The sequence below is a fragment of the Nuphar pumila genome, chromosome 2, assembly GCF_984573655.1.
Source record: "Nuphar pumila chromosome 2, dmNupPumi1.hap1.1, whole genome shotgun sequence".
Taxonomy (NCBI): Eukaryota; Viridiplantae; Streptophyta; class Magnoliopsida; order Nymphaeales; family Nymphaeaceae; genus Nuphar; species Nuphar pumila.
In genome coordinates, this window is record NC_143250.1 from 105832342 (window position 1) to 105858331 (window position 25990).

General features: G+C 36.5%; 1 protein-coding gene across 3 annotated transcripts in view; it reads right to left on the minus strand.

The window, feature by feature from the left end:
• The window catches only part of LOC149846567 (chaperone protein dnaJ 1, mitochondrial-like), a 43349-nt gene extending 17563 nt beyond the window's left edge, over positions 1-25786 (minus strand). For 2 of the 3 annotated variants that reach the window (XR_016430292.1, XM_089996415.1), the window contains exons 1-15: positions 25598-25786; positions 25370-25484; positions 24554-24646; positions 24276-24367; positions 23530-23613; positions 23395-23433; positions 22863-22985; positions 22321-22362; positions 22126-22213; positions 18893-18957; positions 18661-18723; positions 18496-18568; positions 15748-15839; positions 6589-6660; positions 499-555 (exon numbers count right to left, since the gene is read on the minus strand). Coding sequence is in view for 2 of the 3 variants with exons in the window: in XM_089996415.1 (XP_089852541.1) it covers positions 499-555; positions 6589-6660; positions 15748-15839; positions 18496-18568; positions 18661-18723; positions 18893-18957; positions 22126-22213; positions 22321-22362; positions 22863-22985; positions 23395-23433; positions 23530-23613; positions 24276-24367; positions 24554-24646; positions 25370-25484; positions 25598-25654 (1155 nt within the window). In the remaining variant the exon portion in view is untranslated. The remainder of the gene's footprint in view (positions 1-498; positions 556-6588; positions 6661-15747; positions 15840-18495; positions 18569-18660; positions 18724-18892; positions 18958-22125; positions 22214-22320; positions 22363-22862; positions 22986-23394; positions 23434-23529; positions 23614-24275; positions 24368-24553; positions 24647-25369; positions 25485-25597) is intronic. The other variant, XM_089996416.1, reaches the window with a different exon arrangement.
• Positions 25787-25990: the final 204 nt, after the last annotated feature.

Genomic DNA, 25990 nt, shown 5'->3' on the forward strand with positions numbered 1-25990 from the left:
AAGAAAAATTGTTCGCAGTTCCTAATTTAGAAGATAAAGATGAATCATCCACATCTCGGGCTAGTGGTTGTGATTTTTTTGCAAAATTTAAGTATTTTTTTCTCCTATATCTTACGATACACTATGATACAGTAGTAACAGTACACCCATATCCTGAGCCTTTTTTATACAGGTTATATGTACAACATTGTGCGTGCATGTGACACGAATAAGTATTGTATGGCAAAAAATCACATTTGATGAATCCTTATAAAACTATTTAAAGCCAGCTTTCATTTCACATCTAGTTGTGCTGTTATATGGATAATCAAAACTCATTCATGTTGTGCTCAGTTAAAAACAAATGATTGTATACTAAACAAGAGATGAACAATACCTAAACAAATTAAATAAAGAGGACAAGTACTTGAACAATTAAACAGAATAAATAAATAAAGAGGACAACTTGGAGTAGTGATTATAGTAGGAAAGAAGCACAAAGAATAGAAGAACAGTTACTTTTATTTGTGTCTTCCCATTCAATGTATGTACATCGACCTTTCCACCAAGAATGGCCTAATAAAACAACACACAACAGGTCATCCCACATAAAGACAATCTCATTTCAAAATAAATAATGTTATGATGGTTAAAACTGTTGTGGTAAAATGACTCTTTTTTGCAAATTGGTCCCATTAACTTTTAAAAAAATTGCTGTAAGAAACTCAAAATGACAATGAACGCAGTTCAGGAGTAGAATAAGATAAATTCATCAATTATGAAGTTAAACATCTATTTCAAGGTGCAGCATTTCATGTGAATCTAAATGGCTGTTGTTATTGTCATTGAGCAATAAGTGCTTGATGAATCATATCAGCAGTCAAGCTTCCATATTTTATAATACAGAAAATATTGGTCCAAAAAATGATGAGCAAAGCTAGTGGAAAATGTATATCCTGTTTTGCTCTCTTCCTTCAGTGCATGGACATGCATGTGTACATTTCAAACACATTCAAAACAAGCATCCAAGCATAAAGAAATGAACTTGAAGACAATGTGTGGGCAAGATTCCATTCAAATATCACTTGATCAGGCAGGTGCACAGGTCCAGCTTAGGGAGGGCAGGATATGAAGCTCCAGTTAGCATTGTTAATGTTTTCAATCTTTGATTTAATTCTGGAAACAAAAAAATTTATTGTGAGGAAAGAAACACTATTAATATAATGATTTCTGAATTCTGATGCCAGAAAGAATGTACAGAATACATAGTCACAGAAACAATTTTAGTTAGGTGGATGAGTTGGTTGAGAGGACTGTCGCAATATGAATTTAGTTATGTCAATGAGGGCAAATAAATAATGATTCCAAGTCAGGATTATCCAACCATAAATTATTATCTTGTCTGAATTGGTAGCAAAGAATTTGATATATCTTTGGTATGCAGTTATGCATTGTTTGCCTCTTTTATTAGTATAACTTCCTTTCTACTTGACTCGTTTGATTGTTTCATATTTTCTAATTCAATTAGCATAAATTTAATTGTGTTGTGTTAATTTTTTATTGATTTATTGCATTAATTTATGCTTGATGAATTGATGATAAATTGATAATTGTTTTTATTTCATTAGTGTTAACCGTTAAATGTAAAAATATAACTGCATCATAATAAATATATATATATATATATGCTCTCCCTGCACCCCCGCACCTAAGTTTTTTGAAAGTGTTGCATCACTGCACTCGCACCTGCACCCATGCTACATAGGTTGACAATTATCGCATATGAATTTAGTTATGACAATGCCAGCTAATAAATAATGATTCCAACTCAGAGTTATCCAACCATAAACTATTATGTTGTCTAAATTGGTAGCAAAGAATTTGATAGTATGTGTGTGCACTGTGTATACATACATACGTAAATGATACATATAACATAATATATGCATGCACATACTTACGTACATAGGCACATACACATATACATGCACACATACACACGTGTTAAATATATAGAGAGAGTAATGTGCTGGTTCGGCCCCGTTCTGCCCCCTCAAAATCGCAGTTTTTTGGTATTTTTTTCACATCTAACACCATAGATGTGATCTATAGGTTTTGTTTAGTGGCAACCGACTTTTGGATCACCGGAATCTGACCTGTATACAGGTTTTTATGGTGATCCAAAATCAATGGCTATGAAGGTATCAGTTTTTCCCGGCTCATAAAAACATGTTTTTCATCGAAAAAACATGATCCAAGAGTCGATTCCCACTAAATCAAGCATGTCAAACACATCTAATGGTTCAGATCTAACATAAGACACTTCAAAACTATGGGGCAGATCGGTGCAGAACGAGAAATGGGGCCTTTATATATATATATATATATATATATATATATATTAAGTTGGATAGTTTATATTATATATTATTATTAATAATATATACATGATGCGTACATGTATTAATCAGTGTTATCAAAAACGCGCCTTGTGATGCAAAAGGGCCTCAAGGTGCAAGCCTGAGGCGCAAAAAAAAAATAAATAAATAAATTTACAAAAAGATTTCTGAGACATGATCAACAAGATTTTTGTAGGTTAATCTCATATATTTTCCAGTTATTTCAGTTATGTAATCAGTTTCTTAGTATATTACTATATTTTAACTTTTGTTGGTTAATCTCGAATATTTTTCAGTTATTTCTGTTATGTAATTAGTTTTTTAATATATTTTAACTTTTGTTGGTTAATCTCATATATTTTCCAGTTATGTAATCAGTTTTTTAGTTACTTTTATATGTTAATCTCATATTTTTTAGAATAATCTCATATATTTTAACTTTTGTAGGTTAATCTCATATATTTTCCAGTTATTTCAGTTATGTAATCAGTTTCTTAGTATATTTTAACTTTTGTTCGTTAATCTCATATTTTTCAGTTATGTAATCAGTGTTTAGTTACTTTTATATGTTAATCTCATATTTTTTAGAATAATCTCATATAGTTTAACTTTTGTAGGTTAATCTCATATATTTTCCAGTTATTTCAGTTATGTAATCAGTTTCTTAGTATATTTTAACTTTTGTAGGTTAATCTCATATATTTTTCAGTTATGTAATCGGTTTTTTAGTTACTTTTATATGTTAATCTCAAATTTTTTAGAATAATCTCATATATTTTAACTTTTGTTGGTTAATCTCATATATTTTCCAGTTATGTAATCGGTTTCTTAGTATATTTTATCTTTTGTTGGTTAATCTCATATATTTTCCAGTTATTTCAGTTATGTAATCAGTTTCTTAGTATATTTTTAACTTTTTTGGTTAATCTCATATATTTTCCAGTTATGTAATCAGTTTTTAGTTACTTTTATATGTTAATCTCATATTTTTTAGTACTTATTTGAGATTTTCTATTTCTTATTGGTTGTTATTTCATCAATAAAGCATTTCTTTATTTATTTGTATTTTTAGATTTTTTTTTTATTTTTTTAAAGTTTTTAAAAAAATTATTTGAGGCTTACTCTTTACGCCTCGCCTCAGTTTTTGGTGGAGCGCCTCGCTATGCCTCAACGCTTTTCACAACACTGGTATTAATACATATATGTATTTTTATTTATTGTTTTATCCATGTAATAGGTCATGCCTTTTAAGGGCATTTTTGTTTTTTTGACAATGTGTAATAGGTCCTGCCCATTAGGGGCATGCACTCCAATGGTCGTATTTTCACTACAAGTTATTGTGTTTTTCTCGATGATTCGCTCATATCTTGGAGATGTAAGAAGCAATAAAAGGTGTCACTCTCCTTCATTGAACCTAAGTATCGGGCAATGGCAACTACTACTACCGATATTGTTTGGCTAAGAAGTTTATTGAAATATATGGGTGTCACTATCTCTACTCCATTGAAGATGTGTTGTGACAACAAGAGCGCTATCTACATTGTTAGCAATCACACCTTCCATGAGCAAACGAAGCACATAGAGATGGATTGTCACTATGTTCGGGAGGAGTTTCTTAGGGGCACTATTGAACTTCCTTATGTGACATCAGAATATCAATTTGTGATTTTTTTTCACCAAGGCTACGTCGGTGCCTCGCTTTTCTTTCCTCCTTAGCAAACTTATATATGTGTGTGTACTTTTATTTATTGTTTTATTATGTAATAGGTCATGCTAGTGTTGTGAAAAGCGTTGAGGCATAGCGAGGCGCTCCACCAAAAACCAAGGCGAGGCGTAAGCCTCAAGGCGTAAAGCGTAAGCCACAAATATTTTTTTTAAAAACTTTAAAAAATTTATAAAAAAATATTTAAAAATACAAATAAATAAAGAAATGCTTTATTGATGAAATAACAACCAATAAAAAATAGAAAATCTCAAATAAGTACTAAAAAATATGAGATTAACATATAAAAGTAACTAAAAACTGATTACATAACTGGAAAATATATGAAATTAACCAAAAAAAGTTAAAATATACTAAGAAACTGATTACATAACTGAAATAACTGGAAAATATATGAGATTAACCTACAAAAGTTAAAATATATGAGATTATTTTAAAAAATATGAGATTAACATATAAAAGTAACTAAAAAATGATTACATAACTGGAAAATATATGAGATTAACCAACAAAAGTTAAAATATACTAAGAAACTGATTACATAACTGAAATAACTGGAAAATATATGAGATTAACCTACAAAAGTTAAAATATATGAGATTAACATATAAAAGTAACTAAAAACTGATTACATAACTGGAAAATATATGAGATTAACCAACAAAAGTTAAAATATACTAAGAAACTGATTACATAACTGGAAAATATATGAGATTAACCTACAAAAGTTAAAATATATGAGATTATTCTAAAAAATATGAGATTAACATATAAAAGTAACTAAAAAACTGATTACATAACTGGAAAATATATCAGATTAACCAACAAAAGTTAAAATATATTAAAAAACTAATTACATAACTGAAATAACTGAAAAATATTCGAGATTAACCAACAAAAGTTAAAATATAGTAATATACTAAGAAACTGATTACATAACTGAAATAACTGGAGAATATATGAGATTAACCTACAAAAATCTTGTTGATCATGTCTCAGAAATCTTTTTGTAAAAAAAATGTGCATTGAGGCACACAGAGCCGCGCCTCAAGGCGCGTTTTTTATAACACTAGGTCATGCCCTCTAGGGGCACTTTTGCCTTTTATAGTGTGTAATAGGTCCTGCCCATTGGGGGCAGTTTTGTATTTTTATTTTTTGTTTCTTTTATTCTAGCCATTGGGAGTAGCCCAACTAGTTGTTGGGCTACTAGCCATTGGACTAGCCCTCTTGCCTCTTCTTTGTTGTATATAAATGGGATCTCTCCCATGTTGAAGATATGCTTCACTTAAGCATTTTCTAAGTCTAATAAAATATTATTTTTTATATTTTGAGTGCTCTCTTGTGTACTTTGGTGGGCTATTGTGAAGTGTGGCCTTATATTTGCCCATTAGAGGCGTGTGTATTGCCTTTCTGGCTTTATGTTTGTGCCCTACATTGTGTGCTCTTATGAGCATTGTGATAATTCTTGTATTTGGGCTTTCATTTCAACACACACACAGCTGAATAGTTAAATAGATAGCATGTCAACAAGTGGGATTCAGTTAAGAGGATCTATTCTATACGCTGTACAACAGTATCCTTAAGTCCTATGGAAACATGTAGGATTTAGTGAAAGAACAGAACAGATCATCACAAGCAAAAGACATGAATAAAGATCAAAATGCATATCATACATAAATATTGAAAATAGCAACAGAAGCATTATATGGTCTATCTGGGTCTCATGCCATCCAAAGAAGTAAACACTTAATATACTTGTTGTCTGTAGATATCCTATAGAGAAACTAGAAACTAACGACCAACTGCTGAGGTTAGAAATCATGGAGGCAAAGAAAATTGAAAAAAAAATCTAAAGAAACTACAGGGATCAACACCACCTTACTTTGTTAGATAGTGTTTTGAGTACCTCCTGTGGTCATGTTTAATGTTAGAGAGTGTATAGGAGTTTGTTGCCTTTGATGCCATCAAGATATTTGTCTTTTTCTGTTTTTTATAGGGGCGATTTTATCATATGAATCTTACACACACTTGTAACATAATTCCTGGAAATGAGAAATGAAGTATCAAGCCCTGATCTCCTTTTACTATCTTTCTTCTCCCTTCTCATTCTTTTCCATAACCAACTCACATTTTTCTACATTTCTTATCCTTTTAATTTTCTCACTGCTTTTTCTTCATCATTAGACCAAAGATGTAAATCTAACACTCAAGATCTAACTCTTATTTCCCTTGGCATATAATAGACTTAAAGGCAAATAAACACGGTGAAGAAAAGAATAAAGCAATATAGAAGTGGATTCAAAACTAAAATGTCCAACAAGTAAACAAATCAGAAGAACCACTACCACTTGTCACCATGGCACACACTCAAACCATATAAACTTTCCAATACACATAGAACAAACTAGGGGAATCATGTGCAAATATATTAGTTCAAGTGTTCGACACAGTCTGATTCCGAGACCATCAAGATTCAAGAACTTTCACCTGCGTGAAGCTGATTCGAGCATCCACGTATATGTCAGAACCATCTCTAACAAAAACAGGATCTTTAGCAACCTACAAATAACAATTAGAAGGTTCAAACAAAGTCATATGCAACAGCTCCCATAACTAACTCTATTAATCAAGAAATAGCCAATGTCAAATGGGTGTGGGCGTGGTTGGCACGACATCAATTTTAAAAAACATGGTCCGGAGGTGTCGTTTCATATATATAACACTTTTAATGTTATATAACTGATAATGTATAACCATTTGTTATAAGTTTTAAGGTTATTTTAAACTTGGACAATTTTTGGACTTGGTCGAAGTTGACCGAGTCCAAACTTGGACCATAATAGTCGAGTGCGGGTTGGTGCTTCAACCCTCTTGACGAGTTCATGTGACAAACAAAAGCATTCAAATGCAAAATCTAACCCATATCAATCAAAAGCATGCTTCAGAAGATCACACAAGTTGACAGACTAAAAGGATGTGTTTGATGCACAGGACAAGCACCGCAAGGTCTTTGTCCTAGACACACCAGTCCGCGAAGAAAATGTGATACAAGCCCCCACACAGGGACCACTTTGTCCCCTAGCGGGTTTGTACTACGAGTTAAATGCATTCCAAGGGTGTTAAAATGCTCAGCACAAGGGATCCGCACACACACATATGGGTATATATTTAATACAGTCGATTGTAGCTATAATATAGTTAAAATTTCACAATGCAAGTCATTTTGACTCAATCTAACCTCAAAGATGTGTTCAGTGGTCGATTTAGTGGGAAATGACCTTTGAATCATATATATATATATACATAAATATGTATTATTTATTTATTTATATTTATATATAGGGTTAATATTTGGTGTTATTGAAGGCACCAAATTATATGGAACTATTGAGCTGGAAATCATAGGTTCAAGCAGTGTTGTGAAAAGCGTTGAGGCGTAGCGAGGCGCTCCACCGAAATTCGAGGCGAGGCGTAAGCCTCGAGGTCCAAAGCGTAAGCTTCAAAAAAAATTAACTTAAAAAACTATAAAAATTATCTAAAAGGGGGAAATGATTCAATGGGAATGATAACAGTGATGAGTTGTGGAGCCTAATCCAGAGTTTTTGCCCTTACAGAAGGGGGGTCCGGGGGTTCCCCCCGGTGCGGGTCCAGGGGGGCCGCCCCTGGCGAGGGTCTCTGGGGGGCAGAGCCCCCAAGAACAAACTTCTTTTTAGGTTCATTGTTTCCTTTGATTGTTTTTTGCTCACATTTTTCTTAACAAACAGTTCATGGTCTTTCTATATTCTCCATGTTTAATCGTTGTTGCTTTGGAAAACTGGACTCAAGGAGCATCCTAGTATGATTTATTGCTAACCAATATCTCTGTTGGTAAACAATCCTAATTTCCCTGTCCTGCAATTTTCCCCTGGAATCTCCAGATTGTCATCTTAAATTTTGTTGCACATATCTGTAAATGATGCTGATAAGGTTGTCATAGAAAAAAAAATAAGGAATGAACTCATATACTTACACAATGTATGTTGAGAGGGGCAAGGCTGCACCAATTAATTGAGTAATGTAATGTTTTCTCTATCTATCTAAGCTCCTAAGCACCTCCACAATCTATGTAGTGGTATCGGTCTAATGCACTTCAGAAAAAATGAAAATATTATTTCAAGCAATCGAAATTTCATTAGATGACAGAACCAAAAAGAATGAAAAATAAATATAAATGTACAGACATGTAAGGTTGATGTATTCTGATAAATTCATGAGAAAGAAAAGCCTACCTTTTGTGATTCTCCAAACAAATTTGTTCGATCACGAGAGGTGGGAGACGCGTGAGAGACGAAAGACACATGAGTGAGGGACTGTGAGAGAGATGAGTGAGAGACGAGTGAGGGACTGTGAGTGAGAGACGAGTGCAGTGTGAGGGATTGTGAGAGATGGAGAGATGAGAGAGAGATGAGAGAGACGAGGGAAGCGTGAGGGACTGCGAGAGATGAGAGAGATAGAGAGAGACGAGTGCAGCGTGAGGGACTGCGAGAGACGAGAGAGAGATGAGAGAGACAAGAGACTGAAAAATTAGGGGCCCCGACCCTAATTATGGTCGGGGGCATGATTTTTTAAATTTTCATTTTTGGTCAAATGAGGGGTTTGACCCTCATTTGACCAAAAAAATGAGGCGTGAACGCCTCACATTGAGGCGCATTTCACCTCGAGGCGTACGCCTCAAGCCTTTTACGCTTTATGCCTGTGCCTAAAGGCACAAAGGCCCTCGCCTTGAGGCAAGGCACGCTTTTTGCGCCTTGAGGCACGTTTTTAATAACACTAGGTTCAAGCGTTATCTACTCAATCTGACCATATAGATGTGTTAAGCTTTGTTTGCCAAGGATCAAAACTTGGATCATGTTATTTCAATTTAAAAATATAATTTTTTGAATCATGAAATTTTAGTGTATTGTAGGCCATTAATTTTTTAAGCCCTTAAAAAGCATACTTGTGTCATAATCCTATGATTCAAAACTCATTTCCCACTAAACAAACATTGTAGATCACATCCATAAGATTTAATTTATAAAAAATATATAAAACCTATGATTTTCAGCTAAAAGGTTTCATATAATTTGGTAAATAGCACCAAATATTAACCCATATATATATATATAATAGAGAGAGAGAGAAGATGATAGCTGCTAACCACCTTCTCAGTGCACCGCGTGCGACCATCATAACAAACGCGCTGAAGTCGCAACAAATGACTTTTAGCGGTGGCAGTGACCACCACTAAAGGCCTTTTAGGCAGGAAAAAAAAGTTAATGAGTGGACACATGTTGCGTGCATCCGCTCATGGTGCATTGAGAAGGTGGTTAGAAGCTCTCTCTCTATCTCTCTCTCTCTATATATATATAGATAGATAGATAGATATCATCGTGAAGCTATCTACTTTCTATATGATAAAAAATGTGAGATCATGGTGAAGCTCTCTCTCTCTCTCTCTTAATTCTGTATAGCACGCTAGCAAGCATCAGTGTTCGGATCCAAATAAATACACTTTTTGTCCACCCCGTCCGTCTGTCGTGTGTCCTATGTTCTATGGCCTCTGGAGTGATTTTTTTATCTTCTCTCGAAGGGAGAGGATGCTTTCTTTCGAACCCAATCTAGTTTTCCAGTGGAACTTCACCAAATAATTGAGTAGGCCTAGCTCTTAGGAGCTACCCCCAGCTCATACTATGGTGGAGGAGGTGTCCTGAAGATCTAGGGGTGTGACTGTTAAAATGTATCATTCAACATTTGTTATATTATATATATTTTACATATATAAAGGATAATACATATTCATATATGGTATATATGCATATGTATTATCCTAATTATATATATAAAATATATATTTCTCTATTTATAGGCATAGGGGTAGTTTAGACATTTCACAATTTTACGCATATTCCATTCGGAATATGTTTGTAATTTAATTTTATTTTTATTTTTTATTTTTCTCCTTTTTTTGGGTTTGCGCCACCTAGGGAGGCTCCCCAAAGAGTCGTTGGGGAGCCCCCAACGGTCCTCTTGTCTACATATAATAATACTTGAAATGAGTGTATCTACGACAAGAACAAGAGAATACATGTCAACATGGACCAAAAGCATCTCTTGTCTACGTAAAAATACACTTAAAACCAAGTATGTTCAGCTACTAGAACAAGAGTAACAAACCAACCATGGGCTAAAACACAATACATCTCTTGTCTACATAAGATGGCACTTGAAATGAGTGAAATAAGTCAACCATGGGCATACATCTCAGCGACTAGAACAAGGACACAAACGCCAACATGGACTAAAATCACACATCATTGTGTGAATCAACGTGCCTTGTCTACATAAAATAACACTCAAGACAAGTGTGTTCAGCTATTAGACTAAGAGAGCAAAAGCCAACAAAGGGCTACCAACACACGAAGGTGTAATAAAATTCTTGTCTACATATGATGACACTTAGATAAGGGGCATAAAAGGAGAAGACCTTTGAGGCAATAAAACTTGTAATGACAAGCATATAAATAAAACCTTGAAACAATATTCTTCAAAAAAAATACCCATAACAATATCATTTTGAAATAAAATGTGTGAATATACACACACCAAGAACACTTGTGCACAAAAGCACAAAACATAAATGTGCAAATGCACTCATATGATTCATAAACAATAAAAGGTTGGACAATAACCCCAAAACCTTGATTTTAATATACCTTAAAACATTTAAGGTTTTAAACATCATATATCCATCACATTTATATATAAATAAGAGCATCCAAAAGATCAATGGCCAACATTAAACAAGTGACACACTCATATACCAAATCATTCTAGAGTCCCAAGGTGCCCATAACTCACCTCAACCACCATCTATAATATGGTAAGTGGACAAACTAAAATGACGTAACAATGAGTGACACACTCATAATTAGAGATCATATACCAAATCATTCTAGAGTCCTAAGGTGCTCATAACTCACCTCAATCACCATCTATAATATGGCAAGTGGACAATCTAGAATGATATAACACGAGGTGCCCATAACTCACCTCAACAAACATCTCTAATAAAACAATAATAAGGCCAAACAAATGATGCATTAAATAACATGTGATGGGCAAATATAAATGCCACAAAAAGGCAATAAACACTTTAGGAATCATTTTTCAAAGAAAAGAGGACCGATTAAAAATTGAATCAAAGGTCCAATATAATTAATCACAATAATATGCTTTATAACAACAATTTTGCATAAATCCGAATCTATGTCACACGGACTCGGCTAAAGGGTTGCTGCACCCGCGTCGACACGCACGGACTCGGGTGCGGCTTAGGACTCGGCCCGGACTCGGTCAACGCCGAGTCGGACTCGCTCAACGAGTCCGGGCCGAGTCCGTCCACATTTTGGACTCGGTCAACATTGACCGAGTCCAAAATTGTCCATTTCAAGTTTTAAATTATGTTTTGGATCCGGGTCGGGTCGGGTCGGGTCGGGTCCAAACCCGACCCAGATCCAAATTTTTTTTGGCAGCTGAACCCTAAAAGGGGTTTATCGACAGGGAGAGGGGCTTACCCTCTCGATTTTGCCTCTCCCCCTCAGCCCCTGCAGCTTTCTCCTGCACCCACGCCAGCGATCCGAACTCCGGCGACAGGCAGCCACCGTCTCCCCCTCCGTCAGGTATGTCGACCCTCCTGCACCCTCTGCTCGTAGCCTCCCTCCTTGCACCCTTTGCATGCAGAAGAGGGGCTCGGCCCCCCTCCCTGCACCCTCTGCTCGCAGGGGAGGGGCTCGGCCCCCTCTGCTCGCAGAGGAGGGGCTCGGCCCCCCTCCCTGCACCCTTTGCACGCAGAAGAGGGGCTCGGCCCCCCTCCCTGCACCCTCTGCTCGCAGGGGAGGGGCTCGGCCCCCCTCCCTGCACCCTCTGCTCGCAGGGGAGGGGCTCGGCCCCCTCCCTGCACCCTTTGCACGCAGAAGAGGGGCTCGGCCCCCCTCCCTGCACCCTTTGCACGCAGAAGAGGGGCTCGGCCCCCCTCCCTGCACCCTCGGCTCGCTTTTTTTTTGCTTTTTTTTTGCTTTAAAATTTACAATCTTTATGTGTTAATTTATTGTTATATATATAATTATAATATTTAAAATATATATATTTATAATATATATTTTTTAATATATATATATAGCCGAGTCCCCGTGTCCAAATTTTTTGGAATTGCGCCGCACCCGTGTCGCACCCGCACCCGCACCCATGTGACATAGATCCGAATTATGCTTAATCTTCAAAAGAAGTCTTTTATACAAAAAGACTTATTATGCAACTAACACAATTTATGAAATATTAAGCAACATCATGATCATTATCAAAAGACTTAATAAACACAACATGAAATACTTAAGCTATGTCATGTGTGAGAAAGGAATTGGAATCATCCAAGAAACAAATCAAGCCTTTATAATTTGCAATTATATGTATACCAAGATGTAAAATGGCAATAATCTTAAATGTGTAAATTTAGGACAACATGTACCAAGATATTGCGGAAGCATTCATAATGATAAAAGAAACAATCATACAAGTTCATAAAAAGTAAACACAAGCCCTAAAGGAGGCAATAAAAATATCTCTTTATTGAAAAGAGAATATCGTGTGAAAATGTCTACGAAGAGACAATACGCATACAAGCACAAATACTTTATAAAAGAAGTGCACGAAAGCACTCTCACAACACTTGAACAAAATACGCGAAAAGCGTATAAATAATAATGCATGTATTTCATAAATAAAAGCAAATGCTTGAGACTCTCAAGCTTTAATTATGTAATTATATGCTTAATAAATGCAATTTAAGACAAAGAAGACCATATTATGGCCAATGTAGGCATCCTTAGAGATATAATCAAGAGGTTTTGAAACTTTATATGAAAAATACAAACAAACATGTTTATAAAGTTGTATCATTAGAAGAAAACTCAAAAATTAATGAAGTCTTTTATACCAAAGGATGCAATAGATACACTATGCATTCTATATAGTGTGAGAAGATTTTAAAAGATCTTTCCTAATGAACACAATGGTTCATACAACATATTTATCACAAATAATTTTTCAAAATCCTTTAACTAAACCAAAACCATTGAAACATCATTGACAAGAACTACTTAGGATTCATAACAAAGATTTAGATGTGAAAGATTCTTATACAAGAATTATATCAAGATTTTTCAAAAAAATGCACTAAAATCCATAAACAAGAGAAAAACTCAAAACTAATTAGACTTTATATGAGAGAAAAGATTTTTTTTTTAAATAAAGATCATTAATCAAGAGATCATATATAATCATTAAAAGTTAATTTATGAAATACTTATGTAATCATCATAAATCCCACATAATTGAAGACAATTTTAAGAAAGAACATAAATTACTATTTATATGTGGAGTAATCGATAAACATATAAACAAGAATTTATATATTTGAATAGAAAAACAAGTTTACTAAATTTAAAAGGAGATATTTTTAAAAAAAATTGAACATGCGAAATATGAAAAGAGGTGATTCAACTATTATAAACATTTCATATGCAAAAAATAATTTCATAATGCATAATATGTTAAGAAAAGAGATACGTACCAAAAACTTAAGAAAAAAGAGAAGGACAATGAATACTTCACTATTTCTTGATCAACACGCTTTCCGTTGCACCAAAGGACAACCCCATCGTGACCACGCTCTGATACCATGTTAGAGAGTGACTTTGAATACTTTAGGTTCGATAATGAACCCATACACATGCACATTAAGTGCGAATATACTCACTCAAGGGAACAACACAAGCACATCATGTGTTAATACATAAACCCATAAAAGGGGTAAATATGACATAAAGTCATAAGTTGAATATTATTGAAGAAAGAGGGTAAAAACCCTATACAATGGAGCATAAGCTCCTCCAAGGAGTAAAGAAATACAAGGGGGAGACCCCTATTTATTCTTAAGGAGTCGTTGGGAGCCCCCAACGGTCACATTTTTGTGACTTTAAAAGGGGTCTCCCCCTTGTATTTCTTTACTCCTTGGAGGAGCTTATGCTTCATTGTATACGGTTTTTACCCTCTTTCTTCAATAATATTCAACTTATGACTTTATGTCATATTTACCCCTTTTATGGGTTTATGTATTAACACATGATGTGCTTGTGTTGTTCCCTTGAGTGAGTATATTCGCACTTAATGTGCATGTGTATGGGTTCATTATCGAACCTAAAGTATTCAAAGTCACTCTCTAACAGTGACCAGTATGAGCTGAAAAGCTCCCATACTGTTTGGAAGGCAAGGGTTATAGATGTCAAACCTGACAGGATGTCTATTCGCATACCCAGGGGGAAGACGTTAGTACCCAACTAGTGTCTTAATTTCACCATGAATATCATACCATAGCTTATAGAACCTGCGAGGAGTTGAGGCTGAACTGGAGAACCGAAGTTATAGCTAAAATGTGCCCAACACACGTGGGAAACGCTTTCTCAAATGAAAGTGAGTTGTTATACTGAATCCTCCGCTGGCCATTGGGAACCGAGTGATATATATAGAGAGTAGAGTGTAGCATCGAAATCTCTAAGGGTCGAACAGCATAGGACATGTCTCGCACGTCTGCTGCATGCAAAAATGACCCTTTAGTGGTGATCAATGGCACACACTTATTCGACCAACGTCGGATGCTTAAAAGCGTCTGACGTTACACTGTCTCCTATATATATATATATATATATATATAGAGAGAGAGAGAGAGAGAGAGAGAGAGAGAGAAATAAATAATGCGCTCCTTCTGCCCATTTTCTCGTTCTGCCCCGTTAGGCCCCTTCAAAAATTGTCATTTTTTTATATTTTTTCTCACATCTAACACCACAGATGTGATCTATAGGTTTTGTTTAATGGGAACCCGCTTTTGGATCACCGGAATCTGACCTGCATACAGGTTTTTCCGGTGATCCAAAATCAATGGCTATGAAGGCATCAATTTTTCCCAGCTCATAAAAATATATTTTTTCGTCCAAAAAACATAATCCAAGAGTTGATTCTCACTAAATCGAGCATGCTAAACACATTTAACGGTTCAGATCTATCATAAAATACTTCAAACTATGGGGCCTAACGGGGCAGAACGAGAAAATGGGGCCTAATATGTTCAGTTCTCATATATATATTAGGGTGCAAAATTATTTTAATGGACCAGCCTAATTAATACCAAATCATCACAGGACCTATACCAGCAAAATATGCAATAGGGATGCATTGATATTGTTTGCGGAAATACACAAATCAGAAAATTACATTAAAAAATTGACTATCAACACATGCGCCAATATAAGCACTCTCAGGCATGTTTCAAATCCAATCACCCAGCAATTAATAAAGAAAATTTTCATTCTAGGAAGAATAGAAAAGAAACCTGTATGCAGTATCATGCTTCTTTTATATTAAAAATAGATACATAAGCTCTCTTTTAACAAAGTTGAATTTAACTTTTAAATTATACAACACCAATACACCATTGATCTTGCCAATTACAATACACACCATAACTTTTTAAACATAGAAAGACTGAAAATGAAAAGAATACAAGGGTTGTACCTTTATTTTAATGATCAAATTTCCTGAAGGAGCGCCATGCCTACCACTATTACCAGCTTTTGGAACACGGATTGTATCCCCAGAATCAATACCTGCAATGCAGATTAGACTTTTTTTGAAGTATTAACAAATATTATCCAGGTATCATCTAAAAGGTCCGAAGTATAGGACTTTTAGTGCATTTATCCTCACGAGACAATCAAGGATCTAACATGATGCTGAAATAACAAATTTCACTGACAACTCTAAAAGACTGGCCAACAGGCACATTCATTGTTCTCCTTGTTTATCATGGCAAATACAAGAGAAACTAATTGAAAATCACATGCCACTAGCATGTTGTGACCAATCACAGTCTAGTGCCAAAATTTACCATTATCACTCTCATGTTTAATGTATCATTTTTTTCTCAGAAATTCTTCACTGTAGACTTTTGACATGGTATTTTCCCCTCATTTCTTACTTTTTTACATTTATCATGTGCCCATTTTCTTTATCTTTCATAATGGAAGTGTATAAAATTTTGTTTCTTATATTACCCAATAATTCCTCATTCCTAACCCACTCGAAGTCTGGAATAAAACTGTCAACAATAAATAATTATTTTTCACACAATTTATGGTGGATAAGAATACAAAATCATGCACAAAATTGTTACTTTTACCCTTATCACCTATGTCACATAGATGCAGGTGCGGATGCAGTGATGCAGCACTTTAAAAAAACTTGGGTGCGGGGATATATGTATGTATGTATGTATATATATATATATATATATATATATATATATATATATATATATATATATATATATATATATACACACGAAAACTCGTATGTTCGCAACGGGTTTTCCTTCAAACTCGGTCGAACATGCGACGTAACGCCGCACGTTCTTTTTCTTTTATTTTCTTTTCTTTTTTGAAAAAACAAGAAATAGAGGCGGTTTTGAACCGCCGCTAATTCTCTGTTTTCCACCCAGAGATTTAGTGACGATCAAGACTGCTGCTAAAAATCGTGAGCACGCAAAAAAATGCCAAAGCATTGCTGTTTGATCGCGTTCGATCAACGACGATCGCTTCGTCCGACGTGTCATCAAACACTTTATGTGTTTAATGATACAGGTTACTATATATATACACTCTTTTGGAGCAGGCCTGGGTTCGGCCCTTAAGCCAACGAGTGGAGGAGGAGGAGAAAAAAGAAAGGAGATTGTGGCGGAGGGAGGAGAAGGAGAAGGAAGAAGACGAAGAAAGAGAGGAGGAGGAGGAGACGGAGAAGGAAGAAGAAAAAAGATAGGAGGAACAGAGAGAGAGAGAGACGTACCTATTTCACCTCACTGTTGTCGTCACCACCATCGGAAGAAGAAGAGATGAGTCGGGGGGTAGCACGATCGTGCCATAAACCTAGGGATGCAGCCGAGCTAGCTCAAGCTCAAATCGGGCTCGACCCATTTAAGTTCAGCTTGAATTCATTCGAAAAAATAAATGAGCCAAGCTTGAACAAGGGCTCAGGCTTAGTACATGTAAACGAGCACGAGCTTGAACACGCAGTCCAACTCGAATAAGCTCAGTAAGCCCAATTAAGCTCGGCTCACATAGTTATAAAAAAAAATAGATTTATATATGCATGTGTTTTGTTTATAATGTTAACACAAAGAAAGGTCTTGCCCTAATGGACAAGGCATTGATCATCTTTGGAAGTGGCATGGGTGCAAATCCCACCGTTTTCCGCTCTTTGAAAAAAGCATTTTACACAATTTTCAAAAAGTTTAAAAATTGCTAAAATAAAGGTTTTCAACTAGAGACGAGTTTAGCCATGCTCGACCTCGACTCGAGCCGATCCCAAGCCATGGTTGTTCAAGCTGGGCTCGAGCCGAGCTTGAACAACCAATTTTTTTTCTCAAGCCAAGTTGAGTCAGGCCAAGCTCAGCTTGATCCCAACTCGTGTGCATCCCTACCTAACCCCCTCCCCCCTCAATTTCTTTTTTTTTTAATTGGACCAAAATGGACTCGGGCAAAGTTGATCAAATTCATTTTGGACAAATATAACCCTGGGTGCGGGTTGAATGCGCCCGTGTCCCGTCGCGTCGATGCGGGTACAGTGGCCTTTTTAACGAGTCCGTGTGACATAGCTTATCACAAATACTAGACAGACCATAACACTTATGTATAGGAAAAATACACAGCAATTTGTAAACTAGTGCAGGGAAGATACGTTGAAAATACTAGTCTTCACTTTTTATTCATATTGCAAGGATTTGCACCGCACACTACTCAGGTAAAAAAATATATATTTTTGTAAATGAAGATTCACATAATACCTAAACAAATTGGAAATGACATAAAAGTTTCCAGTTCATGCACCATCAATAATAGGCAACGCTATGTCACAGGGATTCGGCCAGACAGGTGCCGCACCCGCGTCGACACGATACGGCGCGGTTGCAGCACCCAGTGCGGTCAACCTGACCCTGGGTGTGGTCAACGCACCCAAGGTCATTTTGGTCCATTTTTGGATTTTTTTTAAATTTGCCCTATGAAATGGGCTGCGGAATTTTAAACAAAAAAAAGGGGGGGGGGGGGGAGGGGGCTGGACTCCCGCCCGCTAACCGCACAGCGGGACCCGCGGACCCCCCCTTCTATATATATTTGCCGCACCCAAGGTTTTTGAAAGTGCCGCACCCCCGCACCCGCACCCATGTGACATAGAGGCAACGTCTACAATATCAAAGAGAAAAAAGAGTACCTGCAGGTATGGTAACCTTAACCTCTTTGACCCCCTTCATAGTGCCAAAACCATCACATGCAGCACAAGATTCCTTGAAGCAAATGAAGATTAAACAAGTCAGATCCTAATGGATCGATACAGCAACAAGGAAGCATGTTGCATTCTTAAAATCAGAAAGGACACCTTTATGATGTGCCCCAACCCCCTACACGTACTGCAAGTTGATCTGAATGGAGGAATTGTAATCTGCAGAGCAATTTTGTATACATCAAAATTAATGAAAGCAGACAATTAAACAACTAGATAAGATAGTAGCACATCATAATTAAACATACATTTTGTTACTGGGAAACATACGGAATCTTTCTCAAGAAATGCAGCATCAGGAAGCAGCAAAAATATATGGGGAACATACCTTTCCAATGCCTCTACAAGTTGGACATACTCTCCGCTTGGAACCGATGGGATGACCGCTTCCTTCTGCATTAGCACGAAGGAAAAAATAAGAGCTTAACAAATAAAGAAGCTGAAATAACTCTGCAAGTGGAATGCACATATAGCTACGTATGCATAATCTGGAAAAGAAAAATTACAGACCTCTATTGCAATGGGAAAAAGAAAACTGTGTAAAGAAACCACCCAAGAAACAAATAAATCACAAAATGCTTAATGCAAACAGGTGGATTTATGACCAATTTTATTCTATGATAAACTTTTGATAATCTAAGGACCATTTAGTGTACATATGACAGTTCTCATCCAGAATGCCATTACATTCTCTCTAGCATTAAACTCCCTTTTCACAAAAAAGTGCCCACCATTTCCAGATGAAGGCTCGGTCCTGCTTACTGACCAGGCATAAGAGTGAATCCAAACACAAGACACATAGCATCTAAATAAATAGTGAAGCAAATGGGCTAGCAACAGGAAACAGATAGTATCAGCAAAAACTCCAATATGCGTACAGAATCACATGATACTGGGCTATCTTCCAAGCAAACTCTTGGATAAGAGAGAGATGGCCCTAAATGTCTTATAGATTGCTAACAATTGGTGTGAAGCAATAGCGAAGCCATCTCCAGGTTCGATACATGTGTGTGTGTATAGAGAGATGCAAAATTAACATGACTCAGCCAGGTCACTAAGTTGACTCAGCTGAGTTCCAAGTCAAGCATGATGGAGAAAAGCATCGAGCCACTAGGTTTTCGAACTTTGGTTTGGAACTTTTCATAATCCAGCCTCCATCTACCGTCAGTCAGATGAATCTCTTGTTTTATGAAGGAATAAGATAAAACAACATTATTAGGCCTGTAGCTATCAAAGTTTTTTTCCTCCAGCTAATGAACTGATTGTTGGTCCATTTACATTCATTTTGCAAGATTAACATCTTCAGGATCTAGGTTAGTGTTGGTAGCTGAATGTGGCATTCATCACATCAAGTCTCAACATTGTAGTGTCTCTCCCTGACATTTGTGTCTTCAGTTGAAGATGTTTGAGTTGTAGCTTGTGCTCAACTCCTCCCCAAAGTGACGTACTACTGGTGTTCTTCTCCATTCCCTCGTGCACAAGGATTCCATTCTCTTATCGTTTCTTTTAAGCATTCTATTTTTGTTACTGCAGGTGATTACAGCCATGAGATAAGGGTTTCCCCTTGAGCATATGAACTTAAGTGGCAATTCACAAGTTCTGGAACTACATATTTAATGGTTTGAAAATCTAATAAAACAAATCTAATCGAGTAGAGGGTTGTTGGATGATGAAAAATTTTTGGCTTCCTTAGGATGTATAGCCAGCAACTACCAATCATAAGTTACAGTGTCGTCATAATGCTATGTTCTGTCAGATGGACGATGCACTCACCAACCCAGAAAGGGCCACCTGGATCTGAGATAAGCAATCTTTCATTCATTTGCTTTGTTCTCATTCTTCTTTTTCTTATTTGGGATTTTGAATCTAGTTTTGCTTTCTCACATTTCGTATATTTTGCTTGTTTGGTATTTTTCTGAGCATCGATGATGCCTCCACACCATTGAGGCTTTATTTCCAGAAGATTGGAGTTTGAAGAAGGGGTGTGAAACAAAACACACTAAAAGTCCAATCAAAAGCCGAAGCTCCTATTGAAATTGATCCTTCATCAGTGGAGGACTCGCAACTTTCAAAAAAGGTGGTCTCAAACTAATTTTTGAACTAAACCGCAAAAAAGAATTTTCTGTCCACACCAGAGAGAGATAAGAATACAAAGAACTGAAGAATGCCTACTATATTTTACAACCTCACCAAAGAAAGCAGGAACTTAAACAGGAAGAAGACATAATCCAACTAGGAACTTGACTAAAAGTAATTACTTTCACCAGTTTAATAACTCCCACCTCATGCCCCTGGACTGCAAAACTAGTTACAACTGTGAAAAGGAATAGAGGCAATAGGAATTGAAGCATTTGGATAATAGATGTTAAAAGCATAGGCATAAACACACAACAGAGATATTCTTGGTTTTCAAAATAAATAGGGGTGGCCACCAGGCCAGGTACCCGACGGACTATTGGGTACCTGGCTGGTGGAATCGAACTCGGGCCTCATTTTGAGGACCCAGCCCAAAAAAAGTTTGGCCGGGCCCATGCCGATATAATATTGGGTCAGGCTCAGGCATGGTTTCTGACCCGAGTTGGGCTCTTATGGGCAAAAAAAAGAAATAAATAAAATCTTAAAAGTTAAGTTTTGAGATGAAGACTCCTTTTATAGTGAATAAGGAACTGTCAACTCTCTTTCAACATCGATGTGGGACCATTTTCTCGTAAATTCCCTTATTCATGTGCATGCATGATCGCATGAGAAGAAGACTCCTCCTTTTATAGTGAATAAGGAACTGTCAACTCTCTTTCACCATCGATGTGGGACCATTTTATCGCAAATTCCCTTATTAATGTGCATGCATGATTGCATGAGAATTAAAACCATTGCAATTAATGCTCTCTCTCTCTCTCTCTCTCTCTCTCTCTCTCTCTCTCTCTCTCTCTCTCTCTCTCTCTCTCTCTCTCTCTCTCTCTCATGCATTCTTTATCTCTTTCTCTATTACTCTATGGTGTAAAAGAAAAATAATAAATGTTTACTTAAAGGGATTAGTCCCATATCGACCGGGGAGAAGATGAAGTGCCTATCCAAACAGGTATAAATAGAGTCTTAGGAGTCCATTTCCTTCACAATGCCATGTTGGTTTTGTGGGTCATGGTTTGACTTTGACCTACTCCAACCTGACCCGACAAGTATTCGGTAGATTTCAGACAAGGTTTTAGTATCCGAGCCTGAATAATGTCGGGCCGAGTCCGACCCAATAATAGTCGGGCGGGGCTTTCTATGACCCAATGATTGTGTTGGGCCTTTGTAGGGTCTGGATGGGCCCAGACGGGCCCGATGGCCACACCTAAAGATAAAGTGATTTCAGATCGAAGAACCTTTAACTTCAACCAGACAAATTGGTGGAGACAGCTGGTTTAGTTCTAGAATCAAAAAACACACACCAAATGGCAATCAGTATACTGTTAGTGACTCTGGAATCTCAGCCCTTTGGTGCGTTCAAAATCCAAACGTGCAGATGCTATCAGTAAAGACAGAAAACCAACAAACAAAAAGAGGTTCTATTTTACTTACTACAAGTGACACAAGGGACCTTGGCACCAAAGGATATATGCTTCGTGCAACCCTTGGCAGATTCAGCAAAAGACAGTGGCAGGTCTACCTATTAAATAAGCCATAAGAACAACAAATAATTCAAGTAGTGAACACATGAACAAAAAAACATGCCCAATTTAAGTCTTAATTGGATAACACTAAAAGCACTTGTACCTGTATGTCAGCGGCTGCACTTTCTGTGTCATTCTCAAATATCTGGGGAATAATCAATCATTAGTTAATGACTAAAAGAAGTAAAACCCTCCCACAAGTATGTCCAACACTGAAAATGCTGGGATATTTTGGCCAATGTTTCCTAAATGATAACTTCCCAGATATATCGTAATGTTCAAAATACCATTAGATTTGCACGTAATTCAAACACTGTTGCAATGCTAGACAATATTACTGCTGCAACATTTGGGGGAGAAAATCAGCTGCCTCTATATTGCTAACTTTCTAAGGATTTTTTCAATATTTTCCCAAGACAAAGAACTTTTTCCAAAGAACTCCTTAGGTATTTTCTTGTGAAGATATTCCTGAGAAAGATAGTTGAACAGTAAAACATGTAAAGACAGTACAATGGAAGAGATGTAACAGATATTTTACTGTCAAGATACTTGTGAGGAAGATTGTAGACCAAAACATGTAAAGGCAGCATAGTGGAAGGGTATAACAGAGTCAAGAATCCACAAAGAAACAGTGTCCTTACATACCTCGGAGAAGATTTTCTGGAAATCATCAGAAAAATGTGCTTGAAAACCATATTGAAATCCAGCTCCTTCAAAATTTTCATCTCCCTGGAAATTATTTTCTTTCCGCTGACTTCGGACATATTCCTAGCATACATGTGCAGAGTACATGAGAAATTCAAAAGTTATCATCAAACATCTGCTACGCAATGAAACACAACTGTTGTTCTCAACTTCCAATCAACATTGTGGTCAAACATCAAAAATGCTGGACAAGAAAGTCTTCTGCTTCTTTCTTTCTCTATATGGACGAATATATGAAAGTTAAAAAGCAGTATTTAGTGTGCCAAATTATATTTGAAATTCATTATTTCTCTATGACACAGTCATATCTGTGGGTTATGTACCCAAATTTGCCTTGAAAAGGTATGTCCGCAATGATATTCATGCAACATGACAAAAGTAGCGAAGAAACAGAAGTTATATTATTGATGAAGGAGAAGTAAGGATACCCTAAACATATAGATAAAAACAGAAATAAGATTATTGGGTGTACCTTATCATACTGCCTTCTCTTTTCTGCATCACTCAATATCTAAAATTTACCTTGCATATAAGATGTCATCAAATTAAGAATATAATGTCAATCAGTGTAAAAAAACAAATAAGTTTTTCTAAGGCCATGACAAACCTCATATGCATCTCGTATCTCTTGGAACTTTCTTTTTGCAGTTGCAGTGTTTTTATTGGCATCTGGATGATACCTCTTGGCGAGCTGCATAAAGTTAAATACATTGAGCATTGCAGGCTAAAGAATCATCAAGAAGCTGCTAATATGCAAATAATATTTTAGATCAAGTCCTTAGGGGAAAAGTATTAAAAAACAAAAACTTAAAACACATGTATAAGATTTTAGAATGATAAGAAAGCTAAGAAACAATATCTCACACATACCATGAAATCATGAATATTTCTTATGTTTGGTTGCATTCAAATGTGATTTGGAATCTCATGCAAATGAGAGAATGAATCGCATTTGCACAACTAACAAACATGTTATTTGGAATCTCATGCAAATGAGAGGATGAATCTCATTTGCACAGCTAAACAAACATGTGACTTGGAATCTCATGCAAATGAGAAACGGAATGTGCTTGAAGTGAATCTCATGCGATTCCAAATCACATGGTGGAATATGTGATTTGAGATCATATGACTTCAAATCACAATTGGTTCCATCTCATCCAATTCCCAATCACATGAGCTGCAACCAAACATTAACAAAATCTAGCAAATTAACCTTCCTCAGCAGTATAGTGGGGACCACGATGCATAAGATTTTATGCTAGTGGATAATCTAGGGTAACATTGTTATGACTGTCACTAACAATCTTTTCCAGCATCTAAAGGGCAACTGTAATTACAAAATGTACTCACATTATGGAAAGCCTTTTTGATTTCTTCCTTGTTTGCGTCTGTAGACACACCAAGGATCTCATATAAATTTTTCTCTGCCATGCAATGGAAGGCTGACAACAATCAAATATCATTATCAACATAACAAATGGAGAACTAATAATAGGAGTAAGAATAGCATCAATGAGCAAGAATGAAATTCAAACATAAAGGGTAGTATCTAACTGTATACTCATTCCGTAGAGGAAAAAGACGAGCACAGAATTGTCAATCAGAAACAGATCAGTAGTGCTACATACATGTATCATGAATAGTCCGTCTCAACAACTGCACGTTCAAGGATGGACGTTTTCCAAGCTTTCCACAATCATCAATCCTTTGATTGTACAATACTGCTTACGTGAGTACATGTAAGCATTGGAAAAATACGAACAAAAGCAAATTAGAGACTACATTAGGTAGCCAAACACATGCTGCAGAAATAACAGAAAACAAGAGACTGCAGCCTAAAGATAGGGACGTGCGTTCATGCTTCAGGACAGTTTCCAGACCAGAGTAGTCGTTTTAAATGCACAAACTTATCCAGAAAACGAGGGATAACCTGGGATATCACATTATCTAGTAGCCCAACCTCCCTCACTTTTCTTGGTAAATGGATCCATTGAATTCCAGTTTTAGATCATTATCCTTCAGAAACATTATACAAAGACGCAATATGGAGGCGAATTTGGAGTAATCTTGGCAGTAACTAGTCCGCGACAACGACCAATACTGCACATATATCTACCGAGTGTTTGGATACACCAACTTATCCAGAAAAGCGGGACTAATTGGGATACTACATTACATCACCCAATCAAACATCTCAAGTTATCCCAGTTTTCAGGATGAGCGGTTGAACATCCAGGTTGCAGATCAAAACCTCCACCAACAAATCAAATTCTCCATCAAAATCGCAAACCCATAAAATTTTAACAACAGACTTCCTGTTCGAATCGTAAAAGCCAGAGGAAACCAATAGAAAAAACCAACACAATTCAGATCAAAATCAATCCAAATTTCCCGCTTGAATCGCTTCATATTTGGAAAATCATATATCGGAACGAAACCGTTACCGCTCGCGTAAAACGTAGCCTGAAACACGCACGGATTATGATCCCACAATCTACGGCGAGCAACTTTCAAATCCGTCACCCTGAATGGCGGTATCTGATGAAGAAGCTGTTGACACTAAAAAGGGAGAACCAAAACCAGTCAAGAGCCATTCCATCGGAGAAGAAGCGCAGAATTGGACCGTCATTACACCAAACAAGAAAACAGCGGAAAACGAGAGAATTCTTGACCTGATTGAACAGAATAAGAGATTTGGGCGAGAATCTTAGCGACCCAAATCGACCCATTCCAGATCAATCGACGACTCAACCTCTCGCCGGATCTGAAAGGGATCGCAAAAACCTTAATTCTTAGAAAACCTCTTCCTACGGAGACGAAAGCCTTGTACGGTTTTCCCGAGTCTTCGTCTCCTCGATCTTTTTCTCCACTTTTTTTCTTCAGATTTTGATCGGAATTTGGAGGCGGTAAATTTGTCGAACACGGTTCGTACGCTTGGGTTCTTGAAACTTAAAATGGGTGCAAACGGATCGGATACTGGATTTTGATAAACCAGAATCCGAATTATAAGCAATAAGCTATAAGCCGCAATCCGTATCCAAAATATATCTGTTGAACCGTATTTG